This window comes from Ctenopharyngodon idella, chromosome 23 (assembly GCF_019924925.1).
Source record: "Ctenopharyngodon idella isolate HZGC_01 chromosome 23, HZGC01, whole genome shotgun sequence".
NCBI lineage: Eukaryota > Metazoa > Chordata > Actinopteri > Cypriniformes > Xenocyprididae > Ctenopharyngodon > Ctenopharyngodon idella.
In genome coordinates, this window is record NC_067242.1 from 4,017,611 (window position 1) to 4,036,069 (window position 18,459).

General features: G+C 37.8%; 1 protein-coding gene across 2 annotated transcripts in view; it reads left to right on the forward strand.

Annotated features, from left to right (window-relative positions):
* Nucleotides 1-18,459, forward strand: part of LOC127506174 (CUB and zona pellucida-like domain-containing protein 1) — a 116,787-nt gene that overhangs the window by 58,870 nt on the left and 39,458 nt on the right. Inside the window, exons 1-5 of one of the 2 annotated variants that reach the window (XM_051882379.1) lie at nucleotides 15,757-15,903; nucleotides 16,700-16,890; nucleotides 17,007-17,147; nucleotides 17,685-17,823; nucleotides 17,980-18,172. The exons of the other annotated variant lie outside the window; for it this stretch is intronic. Coding sequence (XP_051738339.1) covers nucleotides 15,775-15,903; nucleotides 16,700-16,890; nucleotides 17,007-17,147; nucleotides 17,685-17,823; nucleotides 17,980-18,172 — 793 coding nt within the window. The 5' untranslated portion in view covers nucleotides 15,757-15,774. Of the gene's footprint in view, nucleotides 1-15,756; nucleotides 15,904-16,699; nucleotides 16,891-17,006; nucleotides 17,148-17,684; nucleotides 17,824-17,979; nucleotides 18,173-18,459 lie in introns of those variants that run through there. 2 annotated transcript variants of the gene reach the window in all.

Here is an 18,459-nt window from a genome sequence, read left to right on the forward strand (position 1 = left end):
TTTACTCTTGTCTTGACATCTGAGTCTCTTTCCCAAATAGCTAACCTATCCAAGTTGTTTTGCAGGGTTCCATTGGACCATATGAGGTCCAAGAAAGGCAATGCATTTCTGTATTCTGATGAAAGCCCATCAAACCACATGCGGACCAGTGGTCCATTATCCTCTAACACCTTCTCTGGAGTGTCAGCTATTCCACTGTATGCTGCAGCTGATTGACAAAATCTTTCAGTGTACTCACTTACAGTTTCATCCTTCTTCTGTACACAAGTAGTGTACACAACTAGTGTACACAACTAGAACAATCTTTGACCAGTCCATCTTTGGTCCAACAAGGTTCTGTAACACTCTCAGAACTCCTTCTCTCAATTCACCTTTGCTGGAATGCTGAAACTCAGAATTATTTACAGCACTTTCAAAATCACTGAATTCTGACTCTTTCAGTATTTGTGACATTAGCTGGGTGACTTCAGCTAGGGACATATCATAAAGCTTCATTTTCCTGGACAACTCTGTCCTGCACTGATGGCAAACTCTCAGCAAGTCTTTCTATGTCTTCAGGACCTAGAGCTGTACTGACTGCTTGTAACTGCAGTATGGGGGTTACAGATGTAACTGTGTCAACCCCTTTTACCCTACTCTGAGCCTTTTGTCTCGCTCCACACACTTCCTGGAGCTCAGCAGAGTGGTGGCTTCAACAAACGACTCTCTTTAACAAGAGGAAGCCAGCCCACTCAACCCAGAAGGATTATCAGGGCGGCCCCGGAGGGCCGAACACCTGACATATCAACTATCTGAAGCTCAGATGAGCAGCAGCCTAGAAAACCAACTCTCAGATCGAGAGGAGGCCATGCCATTCACTACAGGTGATATTTCGTTCTTATTTCATTGTTGGAGCACAGCATAATCTGCCACCACGTATGTCCTGCCATATACAGACAGGAACAGCTTCATAACACATAAACGCGGGTGCAGATAGGAAACAAGCAACTAGGGTTGCCGAAGGCGAATGCATGTGCTTCTAGTCCAAACAAACAATGCACAAGTAATGTGTGTGATAGATGTAAAAGCTTGCACACAAGCCTACACATCGCTCGTCCATACGTAAATAGAGCACTCCTTACTGATATTGAGGACGCAAGAGACAACGCATCCTAAATCAGCAAAACACTCTCTTAACAAAAACCTGTCCTGCTTTCCTCGAGAAGAGACAGACAAACGAGAGTGGAGCTTCCTCAGTGGGAAACGCTCACAACACGTGCCGAAAGAACTATCAAGCACTGGGCATGCATGCTCTAACAAAGACGCACGAGTCAAGTGTGTTACCAGGTAACTATACATGGACGTGCACACTGAATGAAATGTCTGTATAAACAGCCGTTCTTACCTTTGAATAGCGCTTCAAACAAAACAGTCCCTGAAAGACGAAAAGAGGATGACTTGTTCTCTAGGCGCTCCTTATGTGCGTCACATAGGCTGTTGCCGGCCAATACGATTGCCGTGATTTGATAGGGTTTCAGACACTGGTTCCCGCGGAGGCGTTCCCAAATGCGTTAAGATGCAGTGTGAGCTCCCTTTCGAAAGGGAACCAAAACAACATCAACAATAACCCTAACCCTAAAACAACAAAAGTATCAGAATTCAAAACCTATTCAATAGTTCGGAATCAGATTCCAAATTCCAAAATCAGTTTCTGGCATTAAACCTCAATTCCCAATTTCAGTATTTAGATACTCAGTTTCAAAATCAGTGTCTCAATTTCAAATTTGGTTTCTCAAATTCAATATCAGTTTCTCTTCTCATGTCATGACACACGATATATAATAATGTACTACACACATGTTGTACACATTTTCTTCTTACTATCTTACTTCCTACTAATTCCTACTGTTTCTCTGAAATCTATTTAATTTCTTTCTATTTACTAGTGTGTGGAACAAAATGTGTGTGTGATTTTCAATAACCCAATCCTTGATATGATCTTTCAGATTGCTCCAGTCCTCTAATATGATGATAAATCACATGATGAACTGACAGAGAACAACCTAGCATTAATTTTGAAACTCTTATGAGAACAGGAAATCTTCCTGGTGTATTAATTAATGCCGCAACAATGCTGCTGGACTGGAAAAACAACAACAACAACAAAAAACATTCTTTAAAGTCATTAAGCAGTTCCTACATCTTCCTCATTACATCCCTGTCACACACACTTCCCCTGATGGCTGATGAGAATAATTGACAGGTAGCATGTTACAAAATAATTAAATTTCGGTGGCATTAGATAAGATTGCTAAGATAGCAACGCAAACCTCAAATAAGCTCAGTAAAAACAAGCACACACTAAGTGAAAGTGCATTTTTCATTAGATGACTCTGTACTTTTCAGAAATAAGAAAATAGTTTTTAACTTCAGTCAGCTCTATCTGCCATATTGGGTGTTTTTGCATACCTGCATGATCTATTCAATCAAAGTGCAAAAGAAAACAGTAAAGAACAAAAACCAGGTGCTTTATTTATAAAATGCAAAATTTTACATATTGTATTAGGCTTGTAGGAAACTTTTTCCTCGTCGAAGCAGAGACCAGGAGACATTGGGATATCTTTCAAGCAGAAGTTACTCTTTATTGAGAAACGCGCTGTGCGTCGCTGTAGTCATCCAAGTCCAACTAAGGCAGTGTACTTGGTAGTTCATATACATTCAAGGGGGAGGGATACATAGAGTAGAGGTGGAGACAATCTAAACAAAGCATGCAAATGCAGTGCAGGAATCAGCCCATTCCAATATACTTCACCTTAGTATTTTATGTGAGGTTATGTCAGGATGTAGGATCAGCAGATCTTAAACAGATTCTTAAATTTGTAATCCCACAGTCCCCCCTTTGAGAGTTCTAATAACTCTCACATAATACAAATTTAAACCTTCTTAAATCCCTTCTTTAACCTATGTTTGTTAACATAAGTCCCATCTTCCAGTCATGTAACTTGTAACAGATACAGGCACATACATCTTATTCTATGTCGTGTCCAACATTTACATAAGTGTTGTTCTTTAACTTGAGTATACTGTTGACACACATATACAACGCAGGGTGGTAATATGTTGTATAAACTACATGATGACACAGAAAACCATGTAGCATAAGTGTGGAGGTCCTAAAAGTCCATGGCGCCTGAATAGCTGTGGAGTCTGTTCCCTGTAGAGTCCATTTCCAATGCATTTCCATGTTTGTCCCAAGTTGCTCAGATGATTCTTTGTCGTTGTGCAACTCCGAGTTGCTCAGATGACTCTGTCTTCATGAAGTTTGTTCATGGATATCTGAGGTGATGCTTTACACCAGGTGCTGCTTATGAGCCGTCATGGCATATACACATACCTGCAACACAAGAAAACAAAGAAACAGCAGACCAGCAGTATTCATGCATAGACTTTAGTACGTTAGACCTCTGATGATCGAATAGTTTTTTTGTCTAACTCTGATCATCATAAACTTCTAGTGATCGTATAGTGGTTTTGTTCTTCTTTTTCTTAACCTAGTCTTAATCAATTTGACACCTATAGACCAGTAAGGTGGGGATAAACTGAGAGGGGGAAACCTATGAGGAAGTCTTCACCACAGGGTTGGCCCCCGAGGCCTGTTGCACTTTGGTTCTTCCCTGGGCTCCTCACTGGTCTTTGTGTCCTATTCTCTCCCTGTAGTTAATTTGCAAACTTTACTGTGCTACATCCCCATCTTCCAATAAAACATCAGTCATAGCAGACATCATAACCCATAGAGGATGGATAAGTGAATGGAGTGTGCTGTAGCATAACATTTAAGGCTGTGAGTGTACTTAACCAGTGTACCCCAAATGGTGGAAGTGACAGTCAACTTTCTTTTGTTCAGAATGAGTCTTTCAGCTTTCTTGTAGATTACCGGGGAAATTAAGCACTCACAGCCCAAATGGTTAGCATGTCAGCAAGCTGCTGCTCCAAGTGTTTGGAGAAGAGGGGAAGGGCAGTTTCAGTGTAGCAAGTAGACTGAGTAGGAGCTGAGTAAAGCTGTTCATTTCTTTAAATGTCTTTGTTGTTTTTCCTACACTCTTTCATCCAATGTCCAGGTTTACCACAGTAATGACAACTGCCTTCTCTCTTAGGACATTTACGTTTCTGTCGATTCTCTGTGTTGACCTTAAAGGATGCTGCTGCAATCTTTACTCTTGTCTTGACATCTGAGTCTCTTTCCCAACTAGCTAACCTATCCAAGTTGTTTTGCAGGGTTCCATTGGACCATGTGAGGTCCAAGAAAGGCAATGCATTTCTGTATTCTGATGAAAGCCCATCAAACCACATGCGGACCAGCGGTCCATTATCCTCTAACACCTTCTCTGGAGTGTCAGCTATTCCACTGTATGCTGCAGCTGATTGACAAAATCTTTCAGTGTACTCACTTACAGTTTCATCCTTCTTCTGTACACAACTAGTGTACACAACTAGAACAATCTTTGACCAGTCCATCTTTGGTCCAACAAGGTTCTGTAACACTCTCAGAACTCCTTCTCTCAATTCACCTTTGCTGGAATGCTGAAACTCAGAATTATTTACAGCACTTTCAAAATCACTGAATTCTGACTCTTTCGGTATTTGTGACATTAGCTGGGTGACTTCAGCTAGGGACATATCATAAAGCTTCATTTTCCTGGACAACTCTGTCCTGCACTGATGGCAAACTCTCAGCAAGTCTTTCTATGTCTTCAGGACCTAGAGCTGTACTGACTGCTTGTAACTGCAGTATGGGGGTTACAGATGTAACTGTGTCAACCCCTTTTACCCTACTCTGAGCCTTTTGTCTCGCTCCACACACTTCAACTGCATTTACATCTTTATCCATGAATCCAGTATTGCTATTGCCCTCTAGTCTACAGAAAGACTCTAAGTCAGGATAGCTTTCATCTGACTGTTGGTCTTTTGAGTCACATTTGGTTGAGGCTTTGTTAAGGCCCAACTTCTGAGTGAGACGAGACACTCGAGTGTGCAACTGTTTGTTCTGCTTTTCTAACTCAGCAATACGTTGGATTTGTTCTTGTGCAATGGATAGAGTAAATTCTCTGTGGCAGCAGATAATGCCCTTCATATTTTTCTTCCGAATACAAGCACCAAGTACCTTTTTGCATTCTTCAATAGACCAAACTTTTTCTGGATGAATCCCAAATTTCTTTGTCAAATCCAATCTGACTGACTCAGTCACTATTGAGTCCATGTGCTTTCCTAACAATGATTTGAACTCACTATCTGTCAATAAAGGGGTAGCTAATCCACCTTTCTCAGTTGTTGGAATTAGTCTAGCGTTCCTTCTCAACATTTTGTAATGTCTTTCTGGCACAACAATACACTTCAACACTTCCCTGACAGAGCAGAGGTTGACCTAGTTAATACACATCGTAATATATTCAACCTTCTCTGGTGAGCAGAGTAGAAGCAACTTGCTTACACACTGTAACAGTTGTAACCTTCCCTGAATTAACAGAGGATGAACCTTCTTCTCTAGCAAAGTAGAGGATGACTATTCTGTTAACACACCAGCTTCCCTGATTAAACAGAGGATAAACAACCTTCCCTTATAAAGCAGAGGATAAAACTTCCCTAACTTTACAAAGGATAAACCAATATTAGCATGTGATGCCAATCTTCCCTGCCTGAACAGAGGATACCAATATTAGCACTTAATGCTAATCTTCCCTGCCTGAACAGAGGATAAACTTCATCTCTAAAAGAACATTTTTAGAGGATAACTTAGTTAACCAAACCCTACAGCTGTCTGTTAACTCTTCTGTGACGGTGCAGAGGATAACAACTTTGTACTGGTCTTAATGGTTCTTTTGGATAGAGTATCACTCACCAACCCTTGGGTGTACAGGAAAATTCCGCTTGGATCTTCTTTTGGATCAGATCTTTGTTGTGCTTGAAGTTTCAATCAGGACTGAGGTGAGAAGCTCTATCCGGGTCACGGCACCAAAACTGTAGGAAACTTTTTCCTCGTCAAAGCAGAGACCAGGAGACGTTGGGATATCTTTCAAGCAGGAAGTTACTCTTTATTGAGAAACGCTCTGTGCGTCGCTGTAGTCATCCAAGTCCAACTAAGGCAGTGTACTTGGTAGTTCATATACATTCAAGGGGGAGGGATACATAGAGTAGAGGTGGAGACAATCTAAACAAAGCATGCAAATGCAGTGCAGGAATCAGCCCATTCCCTACATTTCCCAGCCATGATCTAATCAGCATAACGGTGTCATTCAAATGCATAGGTGCTAATCCACTCAGTCTGACAGTATCGCCCATACCTTTACATTATCATAGAGACAAAGGCACCGCTGTATCTTGAGCTTGTCCTGCCAAATGGTTAGGAAGTGCATGAAGACAAAAGGTTAATGTTACAGACACCTGGGCTGCCTGCCTTGATCTCCTTAAATTGTCATTATCTTTACCTCAAAATGTTAAATACAATATACTTCACCTTAGTATTTCATGTGAGGTTATGTCAGGATGTAGGATCAGCAGATCTTAAACAGATTCTTAAATTTGTAATCCCACAGGCTATATCAAAAGCCTAATAATAGGGACATATTGGGATAGGATGTATAAAGGCCTGCTGAGTTTAAATTGCATATTCCATCCAACTATCCATTTTCCAATGTGTTAAATAGACACATTCACACCCAAAGACAATTTAGTGTCTTCAGTGCACATATTCCCACATGGATTGTAAGGGAAACAAATCAAGCCAAACCTTGCTTAGCTTAAATTGCATTTTGAACTAAAGCAGGTACATATTGTCATATATGTTACATGCAGGGCCTAAAACTAACTTTTTGCTACACCTGCCAATCGCCGGTGACTTAAAACAAAATTATTATGTTTTTGCAAAAACAGGCAGGTATGTATAACTCCAAAACATTGCATTGTTAGAATTCATAAAAATGTTACTGGTCAACTGGCGATTGACACATTTCATATACCTGCCAATGCTGATTTTTACTCGCATTTGGCACTTGGCGAGTGTTATTTTAAGCACTGGTTACATGTTCTCTGTCTGTTTGGACTTTTATGTTGTATTGCTAGTTTCCTGTTTCCTGTGTATAAGTTTTTAGTTCCTTGTAGTCGTTTTGTTTCATTGATTCCCTTGATTGTAATCTGCAAGCAGAGTTAGGGGTAACGCATTACAAATAAAGCCAGTTACATAATCAGATTACTTTTTTTTTCAAGTAACTAGTAAAGTAATTAATTACTTTTTATTTACAACAAAATATCTGAGTTACTTTTTTCAAATAGCCTAAGTCAGTGGTCGGCAATAGGTGGCCCACGGGCCAAAACTGGCCCGCCAGCAATAATATCTGGCCCGCGTCCGCAGCCAGATTATTTTGATAGTGGCTGGTTCTGAAATAAATCTTCATCTCGTGGTGCCGTCTAATATTATGAACGTGTCTACACCAGTCGCGCCGCGCCGTGCCGCAACAGCTAAAAACTGTCTACACTGAACGTGACAAACTGGCCGTTGCAAACCACTTGGACTACGTCAGAAACAGAACAGGGGAATCCGTTTATTGTCGGGAATGTGTTGTGTCGCGCAGCTCCGCGCCGCATCCAGTGTAGACAATATCATTATAATGGGTTCTATTATCTTTTGTAGTGTCACGTCGCGCCGCTCGTGTCCGGTGTCGGTGTTATATTCTTTGAAAACAGCAACAACTTTGTTGCAGATAAGACACATCGGCTCTGCATTCACAAAGCTAGGTAGGATGAATGCATAGTTGTCTTTCCATTCTTCTATGTATGCCCTATTTTCACTGACAACTTTCCTCTTTAGACTCTTTGATAGTGCCATTTTCTCTCACCAGCTAGCTTAAATGTTAACATCACTCTGCACACAACGTAATAGCATACCTCCAGCACGCAAACAATTAAAAAAATGCAGTTTAGTGCTTGAGGATACCAAGAAATAATTCTGAGTGTAAAAGTAGGCTACGTCAAATAATTATTACAATAAGTTAGGCTCCATTGTGTAACAAGCAAATTAAAATGTTACACATTTATTATTCACAATATGGAAAAAAGAAAATAAAACATAGTTCGTTAAGAGCATGACTCAAACATGCCATTAATGGGCTTATTCAAGTTATTTTTATCCATTCTGCATCTCCCACATATGTGTGTGTTTTAGCAAGGCGGTCTGTGCTGCAAGTTGGTGAATGAAGATACTTGCCAGGTTACATGTCACTACTCCGCTTTATTAATTTATCCAGTGTAAAACCCGGACACCGCCACACAAATGTGGCTTTTTGTTAATGATTATCCTACAACAGGATTTAACACAGAGTAACAGCTCACTACCAGTTACAAAAGACACTGTAACAGTCTGTCACAGGGCAATTCTAGTTGCATTTTTCAGTTAATTTCTTAAATTATCCTTTGACTATGTTCTGGCCCGCCATCTAGTGGCGAATTTTTTTTTTTTTTTGGCCCGATGCCAAACTTAATTGCCGACCCCTGGCCTAAGTAATTCAAGTATTTTGCAAAAATGAAATGTGTTAAATAATACAAATACTTTATGCATTTAATCTCACTTTATTAGGCAATGTCTTTGCTGCTGACCTTTGATGATCCAATTCAACCATAAATTGTATCAGGACTCTCTTTCAAACTGACAAGACAAACAAGTATCAGACTTTGTTTTATTAATTGATACATTAAGTATCATCTACCCCTTTTAACAAAGGTGTGTCAGGAATAAGAAACTGATAATTTCGTCAGGCTGTGGTCTACTGAATATCAAATACTGTCATAACTTCATGTCTTTATTCTTTACTCTACTTCAGCTTTAAATCTCTTCCTATATCAAACAGTATGTGTGTATGTGTGTGTTAGAACTGTTTAAGTGTTTAGTGTAGTTAATAAAGTCTTGTTTGTATCACACGTGAGGTTGTTCGTTGTTTTGCTCATAACTGGAGTGCTAAATCATATCGATCACAGCTACATGCTCTTAGAAAGTGTTGGATATTATTGTCTATGGCCAAGAGAGTATTATCCTGCTATAGTCAATAAATGTCCTCACTAAGCATCAATGGATGAGTGTTTTGGGATACCTAAGAATGAATTCATCAGGAATCCCTCCAAATCAGTTACTTGATCCAAATATTTTTATTGAGCATAATTAATGTTACATAATTGCCCTAATTTATATAAATCTATAATACATATTTAAATATATATATATATATATATATATATATTGTATACATGTTGCTGACATAATAATGGCCCATTTAAACAGTTGTGATTTTGCATGATCTTTTTCTTCTTAACTGCTACTACACAGCAAAATCCCCAGAGTTAAATCAACTCTGCTCAGAGTACATATGGTCCCTCTCTAAATAGTGTTAAAGTAACACTGAAGCAGAGTTAAAGTTAATGAGATAATTAAGCGATTAATTATATGATGATTGAGCTTTAGTGATGAACACCTGCTGTTAACAAGCAGAATCAGTGAAGAAAGGAGAAACACAAGAACTACAACTGACTTCAGCCACAGCCTTAGATGAAATCAACTGAAGATAAAAGACATTAAATCTCTCAAGATATGATTAAACAAAAACAATGCCACCAGCGTGGAGATCAGGGTTTGCTTTAGTTGGGCTCTTGACCCTTGACTTTCTATGTTAGATTTTTCTTTACAACAACTCATGTTGTTGTAAAGCAGTGAGGTCAGTGCTTTACAGTGAGCAGATATTAACTGCTACTGCTATAATGATATAGTCATTGTAAGATGGCCTGATTGCATCCAAAGCAACTAATCATATATTTTGTCATTTATATATTTTGGTTTTGAACTAAGATTCTTTCACAGAGATGAGGAAGGATTGTATAAAATTACAGTTTTACTGTAACCCCAACATTGGCTTTGTTTTGTTTTTTTGATGGTAACAGGTTTTGTTTTTGTTTTTTGCTCTTGTCTGTCTGAGTGCCTTAATCTTTTGTTTGGCTTATTAAAGTACTGTTTGTGCTTAGAACCTTGCCTTAACTCTCCTTCCTTGGCAACCAGCTATGACAGCAAGACTGGAAACTGCATATATATTACTTAAAGATTCACACGTCTTTAAGTGTGACAGAAGTGTCCTTTTTCTATTTTTATTTCATATTAATTTATTTTATTTTAATTAACTTGTCCCCCCTGCTTGCTAATTGCTTGCTAATGACAGCCAGTGTCTAACTTCCATAGTCATGAATGGAGCAGCAGCAGCAGCGTAGCAGATCTATTCTGCCAAGACCAAATACATTTAACATTGCCATATCCATTACCATGCTAAACTCAAATATCATACCAATATCCCGAGAGCTGTCAAGACAGAATAATAGAAACATGAGCTGCCACTCTAAATTACAATATGAGTTTCTTCTTTTGTAAAAGAAAGCCATTCCTGTCACAATGCTACTGTAAGGACGGTCATTTATCCTTCTGTGAGGTTTTATACTTCAGTAACAGCAGAAGATGCAATGATGCACTGATATGTTTACAGGTCTTGACAGCTCTTAATCTAAGTTTTATCTTAAATATCTTACAGTATCTTAGCTTGTTTGAAAGTCTGTGGTAAATCTTTGTTGTCATTTAACATTCTATCTTCAGTGTTTGTGTTCCACCCTTGTTTGTGTTTAGGTTTCAAACTTCACATTATCTTGTCTGTTACTCACATGTAACAGTTACACTAAGGGGGCTTTCACACTGGCAGTTTAGTTCGAAATGGGGCAAGGTTTGCATGAAAAATCGCTAATGTGAAAGCTGTCATGCGAACCCAGGTGCGCACCAGGGGTACCGAACCCGAGACTACCTGAAGGAGGTGGTCTGAGTTCGGTTGCACTCGAACTGTGCCGTGGTCTGCGTGAATATGAAAGCAACATGGACTCGGGAGCGGACTTGTTCAGGAAGAAAAGTAACCTGCGCATGCGTTTTCGCCTATTGTAATGTATTTACTTAAATAAAACACATGTAAGAGATAGTGTAGATGATTTACCTTGGATTCGAGCAGGAGTGAACCTGCAGTGTATTCGCGTTTTGCAAATGCATTTAGAGTGGCAAATGAATGGCAATCAGCTGTCTCCTCAAAATAGACTGCTTGCAACCAGCGGAAAACCGTCTACATGTGGCGCACATACAGTAAGCACAAGTGTCGTTTACTCTGCTGCACATAATAGCACCACATTAATATAAACACAATTTATTGACCCGCGTTCTGTTTTCTGCCTTGCACGTCTGTGATGACGTAAGATGAACGCAAACACTCCAGGGTTCGATATAATCAATTTGAATGTGAAACCAGACCAACGCTGCAGGGGCCACCGGGAACAATCGCGCCCGGGCTTGGACTGCGGGAAACAAGCCCAGTGTGAAAGCCCCCTAAGTTTGGAAAGTATCAGCTAAATGACTACTTAATTGAGAGTAATAGTATACTGTCACAAAAGTACTCTAACATGTTTGTGTCATGTGATCCTGCCATGTGCTCCTTTGTCATGTGTCCTATGTTGTTGTTGGTTTATTGGTTGATTGTTCACAGGTGTCCCTTGTTAGTCATTAGTCTCTGTGCATTTAAGCCCTCATGTTTGCCTTGTTCTTTGTCATGCATTGTTCTTGTACCGCTGTGTGGTGAGTTTAATGTTGTTTTACCAAGCCATGCCATGCCATGCCATGTAAAGTCCTTGTTTGATGTTGGATTTGTTTAAATAAACTGCACTTGGGTTCTTTATAACTTGCCTCCAGTGGACTTTCGTTACAGCCAGGTCTTCTTAGGTAAATGAGAAACATTCTGTAACGAATAGTCCACTGAGGCGAGTTTGCAGTTAGAACACAAGTGCAGTTTTATTAAACAAAATATGTGAAATATCCATAAACCAAACACAAAATAAACAAAAGACTTGGCAAAGCTAATCCTGACTTGACGCATGAACAAACAACTCACCACAATGGCTTACAAAAGTAAAGCTAGACAAAGAACCATGACACATGAGGGCTATAAATATACAAGACTAATGAGCAGACAATGGACACCTGTGCACAATCAAGACAATGAACCAATCAGAGAACAAGACACAAAAGACTAGAACAAACCAATGAGAACATAGAACATGACACATGACTTGGAAAGCACATGACAAACAGGAAACATAACTATGACTTAACTTAAAAGACATGAACCAAAAACAGATGTGACACCTACTTAACCCTCACCGACGCACTGAAGCTTATTTGTTTAAATTAGCTCAAATTTACTGTTAGATGTAATGTAAGTACCGTGACAAACTATACATCATTAAAAAGATCTAAGACTCAAGCTTCAATTTTTAACCTCTGTTTTACTCTCAATATCGTATAGTGACCGTTATTTGTTAATATGTGACAGGAGTTTTGAATATGAAAAACTGAGTCGTTACCTTTTCATTGAAATATGAGAGTCAGCCACATTCATTGAGAAAAAAAACTCTTGTGAGGTCGTCATGAAAACACTTGACAAAACAACATCCTACAGGGCTTTTAGCTTAAAAGCATCCACATTTGGAGAAATGTTTATGTCAAATTTCTATACAGAGGAGTAATGTATATTAAATTTTTACCCAAAATGCGCCGTTGTATTCATTATGAGCGCTGGATACTCTGACGTACTGTGTTTTCATTTCATACATGCTGCCGGAGGGCGCTCTGTGCACATTTTGTCCACAAATGGCACATGGTGAAGAACAGGCATACCATGTGACATTCCAGGAACTAACAGAGGCTTCCAAAGATCGCTATAACATGCAGATAGACACTTTTGAAGACAATAAATACACGATTGTGACAATATATTTATCTGTGTTCTTCATGCCATGTTGGGTACTTTCATAATAATAGATTATATTTATAATGCAATGCTAATCGAAATAGCTTTTCGCAAAATACCATAAACTATATTTTCTGTCTGATTTTTTTACCCAAAGCCACATTACATCACAGAAGATTATTTAAAACACTTGACTTGTAGTTTGGAGCAAAAACGTGGTTTTAATCTCATAAATTGTCGTGTTTTGTTGGTGTGCTAAGCTAACATGCTAGAAGCGCCTGTTCTAAACGAATGTAATGCAAATAAATCATTTTTAATTATAAAGCTCACTGATTTTTTTTTTTTCTTTTTCCAAGAAGGGCATTGGATGCAGTTTTAAAGATGGTGAAGTGAGAAGTTTGATGAAAAGATTAAATCTGCTTGAATAGAACATCGTCAGTATTTATAATAGAGACAAAAGAAAAGAGTAATTAGAGCCATAACCAGGCCGGAGAGGTGTGAATGGATGAGAGCAGGAGAGACTGAAACTGAATGGGGCAGTTTGCAGCACAAAACAATAGAGACAATACACTGAATAGATGTTTAGAAGATGGCAATAAACATCAGTTAGCATTTTAGGGTCTTCTCAAAATAAAATCACATGACATGATCTTAAAAAACATTTAATAAAACTCAGAGTTTTAGACTTGCCATCTTCAGATTTTAAATATAACATGGTCAGGCATGTGGCTTTAGCTGCAGTGCATTTCTAGATTGCTACAAGGCCAACTTCACTTTTATTTCCATAAAGATATTTCATAAAAATACATTTCTAATAACTTTACAAAACTTTGAAGCTGTTTATAACAATTTTGTTTCATTATGACAACAATTAATTAATTAATTATGACTGTACAATAAACTGCAAAGTGTCTGCTTTCAAATGAGACTATACTTTTGCTTTTAGTGCAAAGGGTTCGTGAACTGTATCTGTTTTAGTTTGGGTATGTCATTCCTTGGCATTTTTTCAAAAGCGGAGGTGCTGGCTAACAGGTTAAAGATGTTGTTCCACATTAATTAAGCAACTGACACTTCTCATGAAATATATGGGGAGGAAGAAAGATCTTTCTGAAGATGAGCATTTTCGAACTGTCAAAAGATTTGTAAGTTATCTGGAGCACAGAAGAGCCCTGGTCAGATAAAGGCTTATTGGGGGAAGTTTCTGTCCAACAAATTAATTGTATTAAAAGGGCAGCTATAAAAAAGCCTGTTGAGCAGCAAATAGGTAACTGAAGCTGCTGGAGTCTCTAGAACCTCTCCATGCAGGCTGGCAGGTGTGCGTAAAGTTGCATTTCACCCACCCCTAACCAAAGCTCACAAAGAGAAACCTTTTACAATGCATGTAGAAATACACAAAGACTCATTTTTAAATAGTTTTATTCACTGATGAATGCAGTACTACAATGGATGGTCTAGATCAGAGGTCTTCAACCCTGCTCCTGGGCACCCACTGTCCTGCAAATTTTATTTCCAACTTGCTTCAGCACACCTGCCTGTGTATTTACAAGTTATCCTGAAGGCTTACTTAGCTGCTTCAGGTGTGTTTGATTAGGATTGGAGCTAAACTCTTCAGGATAATGGGTCTCCAGGAGCAGGGTTGAAGACCTCTGGACTAGATGGATGAATTTCTGGATGGCTGTTGAGTGGCCATCCCCTTCCAGTAACACTGTGACGTCAGCGAGGAGCTAGTGGGTGATGATTTGGGCTGGAATATTGGGAAGTGAGATGGAAGGTCCCTTTAGGTTCTCTGAGGGTGTCAAAATTACTTCTGCAAGACATGTGGAGTTCATGACTATTTTCTAATATGGTATAAAAAGAAGGATAGTGCCTTCTGAAATAAAAGGATTTTCATTCAAGACAATGCACTATCCCATGCTGCAAAAACACCACAACAATAAAACCATTTTTAAAAATGTATTTCTATCTAAACCCACTGTGAAGGTTTCTCTTTGTAAGATTTGGTTAGCGGTGGTTGAAATGCAACTTTATTCTGCCAGCAGAATCCAGCAGCTTCAAATACCTGTTTTCTGCTCAACAGTGGCTTTTTTATAGCTGCCCTTTTAATATAATTAATTTGTTTGACAGAAACTTCCCTTAATAAGCCTCTTCTGTGCTCTAAATCACTTGCAAATCTTTTGACAGTTCGTCAATCTTTTTTCAGTTTTTGCAAAATATTTGTTTTTGTTTTTTTGTCTTTTGTAAGACACTGCACAATTTTCATGCTTCAGAAAGATCTTCCTTCCTATATGTCATGAGAACTGTGATTTGCCTAATAATGTGGAACAACCGCTTTAAGTCGGTTTCCCTTTACTTAAGAAGACCTGGCAAACTACTTAATAAACCTGTTTGAGATTGATACCAAGACAAACAAACACTTTCTTTCTTTAAATAACTAAAATCAGAATGTTTATTGTACTAAAATCCTACCGATATGTCACTTGCATAATAATTTGTAACAGTGTAAATATACTATCTATATATTTTATTTAAACTATTTTTTGTTAATTGAAATAACACTGAAATAAAATATAAATATTAGAGGAAAAACCTAAACTAGACAAAAATTAGTAATGTTGCCTTGGCAGCTAACTGAAACATTTAAGTTGAAGCACTAAAATTACTAAGTGAAAATAATAATTAAAAAAATAAAAAATAAAATAAAAAAAATTGATCGTTGATCCTGATCAGAATTTTCTAAGCAGAGTCTAATTGTACAGAGATGGAATGAAGCTAAACAATTGCATGCCAATCATTCTTATGGTAGGAGTAGAAGTGAAATATAATTTGTCTTTCCTTTACTTGAAATCTTTATTGTAAACGTGTCTTATTTTTCGATGACTTCCTCCATCAGGTCCTTTAAAAGGGCAGCGCAGTGATCAGAGAGGAAACCTCAGTCATGAGCATCATGTGTGCCTCTGCTCTGCTCTCAGCCCTGCTGCTGCTGGCGTCCACAGCCACTGCCTCTCACTTCTATGGAGGCTCAATGACCTTCAGCTCCAGAAAGAATCCTAATGGTTCCTATGAGGTGAGAATTTTATTCACAGGTGTTTCTTCCATTAGGTGCACTTTATGTGCAAGGGGATTTTTATTAAAAGCAACTGAATTAGTTTTTTGTATTATTACTGTCACATTAAAATTTCACATTTTAATACTTTTTAAATACCTTTTATGTATATGTGTTATTATTTTAATCCTTTTCCTAGACCCAAATCTTAAAATATCAAAATTATTAAAATCATTCAATTACATTTTATATTAACAATAACTTTTGGTAACACTTTCTTTCGATTGTCTACTTTAGACATTCTTCTAACTAAGTAACTTTGCAGCTACATGTCAGCTAACTCTCATTAGAGTATTAGTAGACTCTCTGCTTAATATCTCTATAACACTTTATTTTGCTGCTCCTCAACAGACATTCTACTGAATATAAGTTACTTTGCAACTATCATACTTATTTTACTAACCCTAACCTAACAGTCTACTAATACTCTAATGAGAGTTGGTTGACATGTAGTTGCAAAGTTACTTACAGTATAGCTAGTAGAATGTCTAAAGTGCACTATCGAAATAAAGTGTAACCTAACTTTATATTATTATCATTTTGGCAAATATCACATAATATTGTAAATGTGTGTCATTTCCAATCAGGCTTTAATTAAGCAAAATGTGTGAAATTATTATATAATTGTGTATTTAGGATAGCAGTTATGAAGCAAGACAAAGGAATATGCATTTTTATTCCAAAATGTTTATTATTAGAATAGTATTCTAGAGAAATTAAGGATGTTGAGAAGTTACAACAAAATGCTTTATTTCAGGTGGATATCCGCTTTAAGGAGGCCTATCATAGCTGTAATCCATATGATAACTGGTCTTGCGGGTCTGGAAACTGTGGCAGTAAAAGTTATGTGAGTGGTCAAGTGGACAGCAGCTCTAATGGTGGCAGCTGGTGCCAGACTGAGGGAGTCATGAAGAGAACCGTCCCCAACAACAGCCCGTTTCAGCTGCAGTAAGCACTTATGCAGAGGAATAAGACTAATCTGATACACCATTATCTTATAGCTTTGAAGATAGTATAAAACTAATTTATTACAAATGAAAAAACAAGTCTATGCTTGTCAACAGGCAAAGTAGTTGCTGCTGGATCTATAACACAGTCACAAATGACGGGAACTGGAGACTTCTCACACATATTGATCTTGGAGTGAGATCTGACACCTCTCAGCCCAACAGATCTCCAGTCGCCACCACACTTCCCATTGTCAGGTAAAATCAGTTTGTCTTAATTTTGCAATGCAGCACTATTGAAACTCCTCTTTTTCAGTCTTCTTCTTGAAGAAATGTACAACCTCCATTCTTTAATCATTTCACCTTAGATGTGCCATCTATTTTTAGTCCAATTTATAATTTTAGGAAAATCATATACTTTGAGGATTCTTAAAAAAAAAAAAAAAAAAAAAAAAAATCTGGTCTGAGATCATCTCTCACTGACTTACGCTGTTAACCATTTGTCTAACATGTTACAATGATGTCACTGAAATTTATTATTTGTGAAATTTTAGATGTATATTGTATATTTACATAATTTACATATTTCCATTATTATTATTATAGCAAAATCTTCAATTATTTACTATTTTATTTACTATCATACCTATCATTTATTATTATTATTATTTATTATTATTATCATCCAATAAAAGTAATGTGTCAAAGTACTTCTTGAAGCCTGTGTACTAAATGATAAAAAAAAAAAAAAAAAAAACCCTCATTTCAAGATTACTGTTTTTGGATTGTTTCTAGAGTTCCTCAGAACTGCCCCAGGAACTACAATCTGTTGTCCTGTGATCAAGATCTAGATCAGGTCAGGTGTAGATATGGAGTTTTCAGTGCAAATGAGTGTGGAATGTGCAACCAACATGCAGGATTCACTTTGGATCAGGTGAGAATAAGCAAGGAACAATGTACAACAATTTGTGTTGAGAGTTGATCATCATACAAAAATAAGAAGTGTTTCCTTTTATTCTTCCACATGTTCTCAGCTGACTCAGTTGTTGCTGAAAGTATCATTGACTGTTCAAATCTTTCTTCTTCCCAGAGCACATGTACTCTGTCAAATGGCAACTCCACAGCACGTGGTGTTTATGCATTTGAGTTGGTCATGGAAGACTATCCCAAAGAGAACATCACTCTAAACTACACTGCCATGGCTGCAGCGGTCAGAACCCCGTTTGTCAATGCATCTGCCAATCCACCATTGAGCAAAATACCACTACAGTTCGCTTTAGAAGGTACCGTTCAGTGCCTTTGATTACACTTTATTTTAAGGTGACGTAGTTACACTGTACTTACTCAAATAAGTACTGAGCAATATTAATTAACTACATGTACTTACTATAGAGTTACGATTAGGTTTAGGGTTAGTTACTTGTAATTATGCATAATTTACTGTTATTACTAGAGTAAGTACATGTAGTAACATGTAACTACATCACCTTAAAATAAAATGTTACTCAGTCTTTTAATTGTGATGCTCTGCAACAATCTTCATGTGAACAACCTTCATGTTATGTTTTGG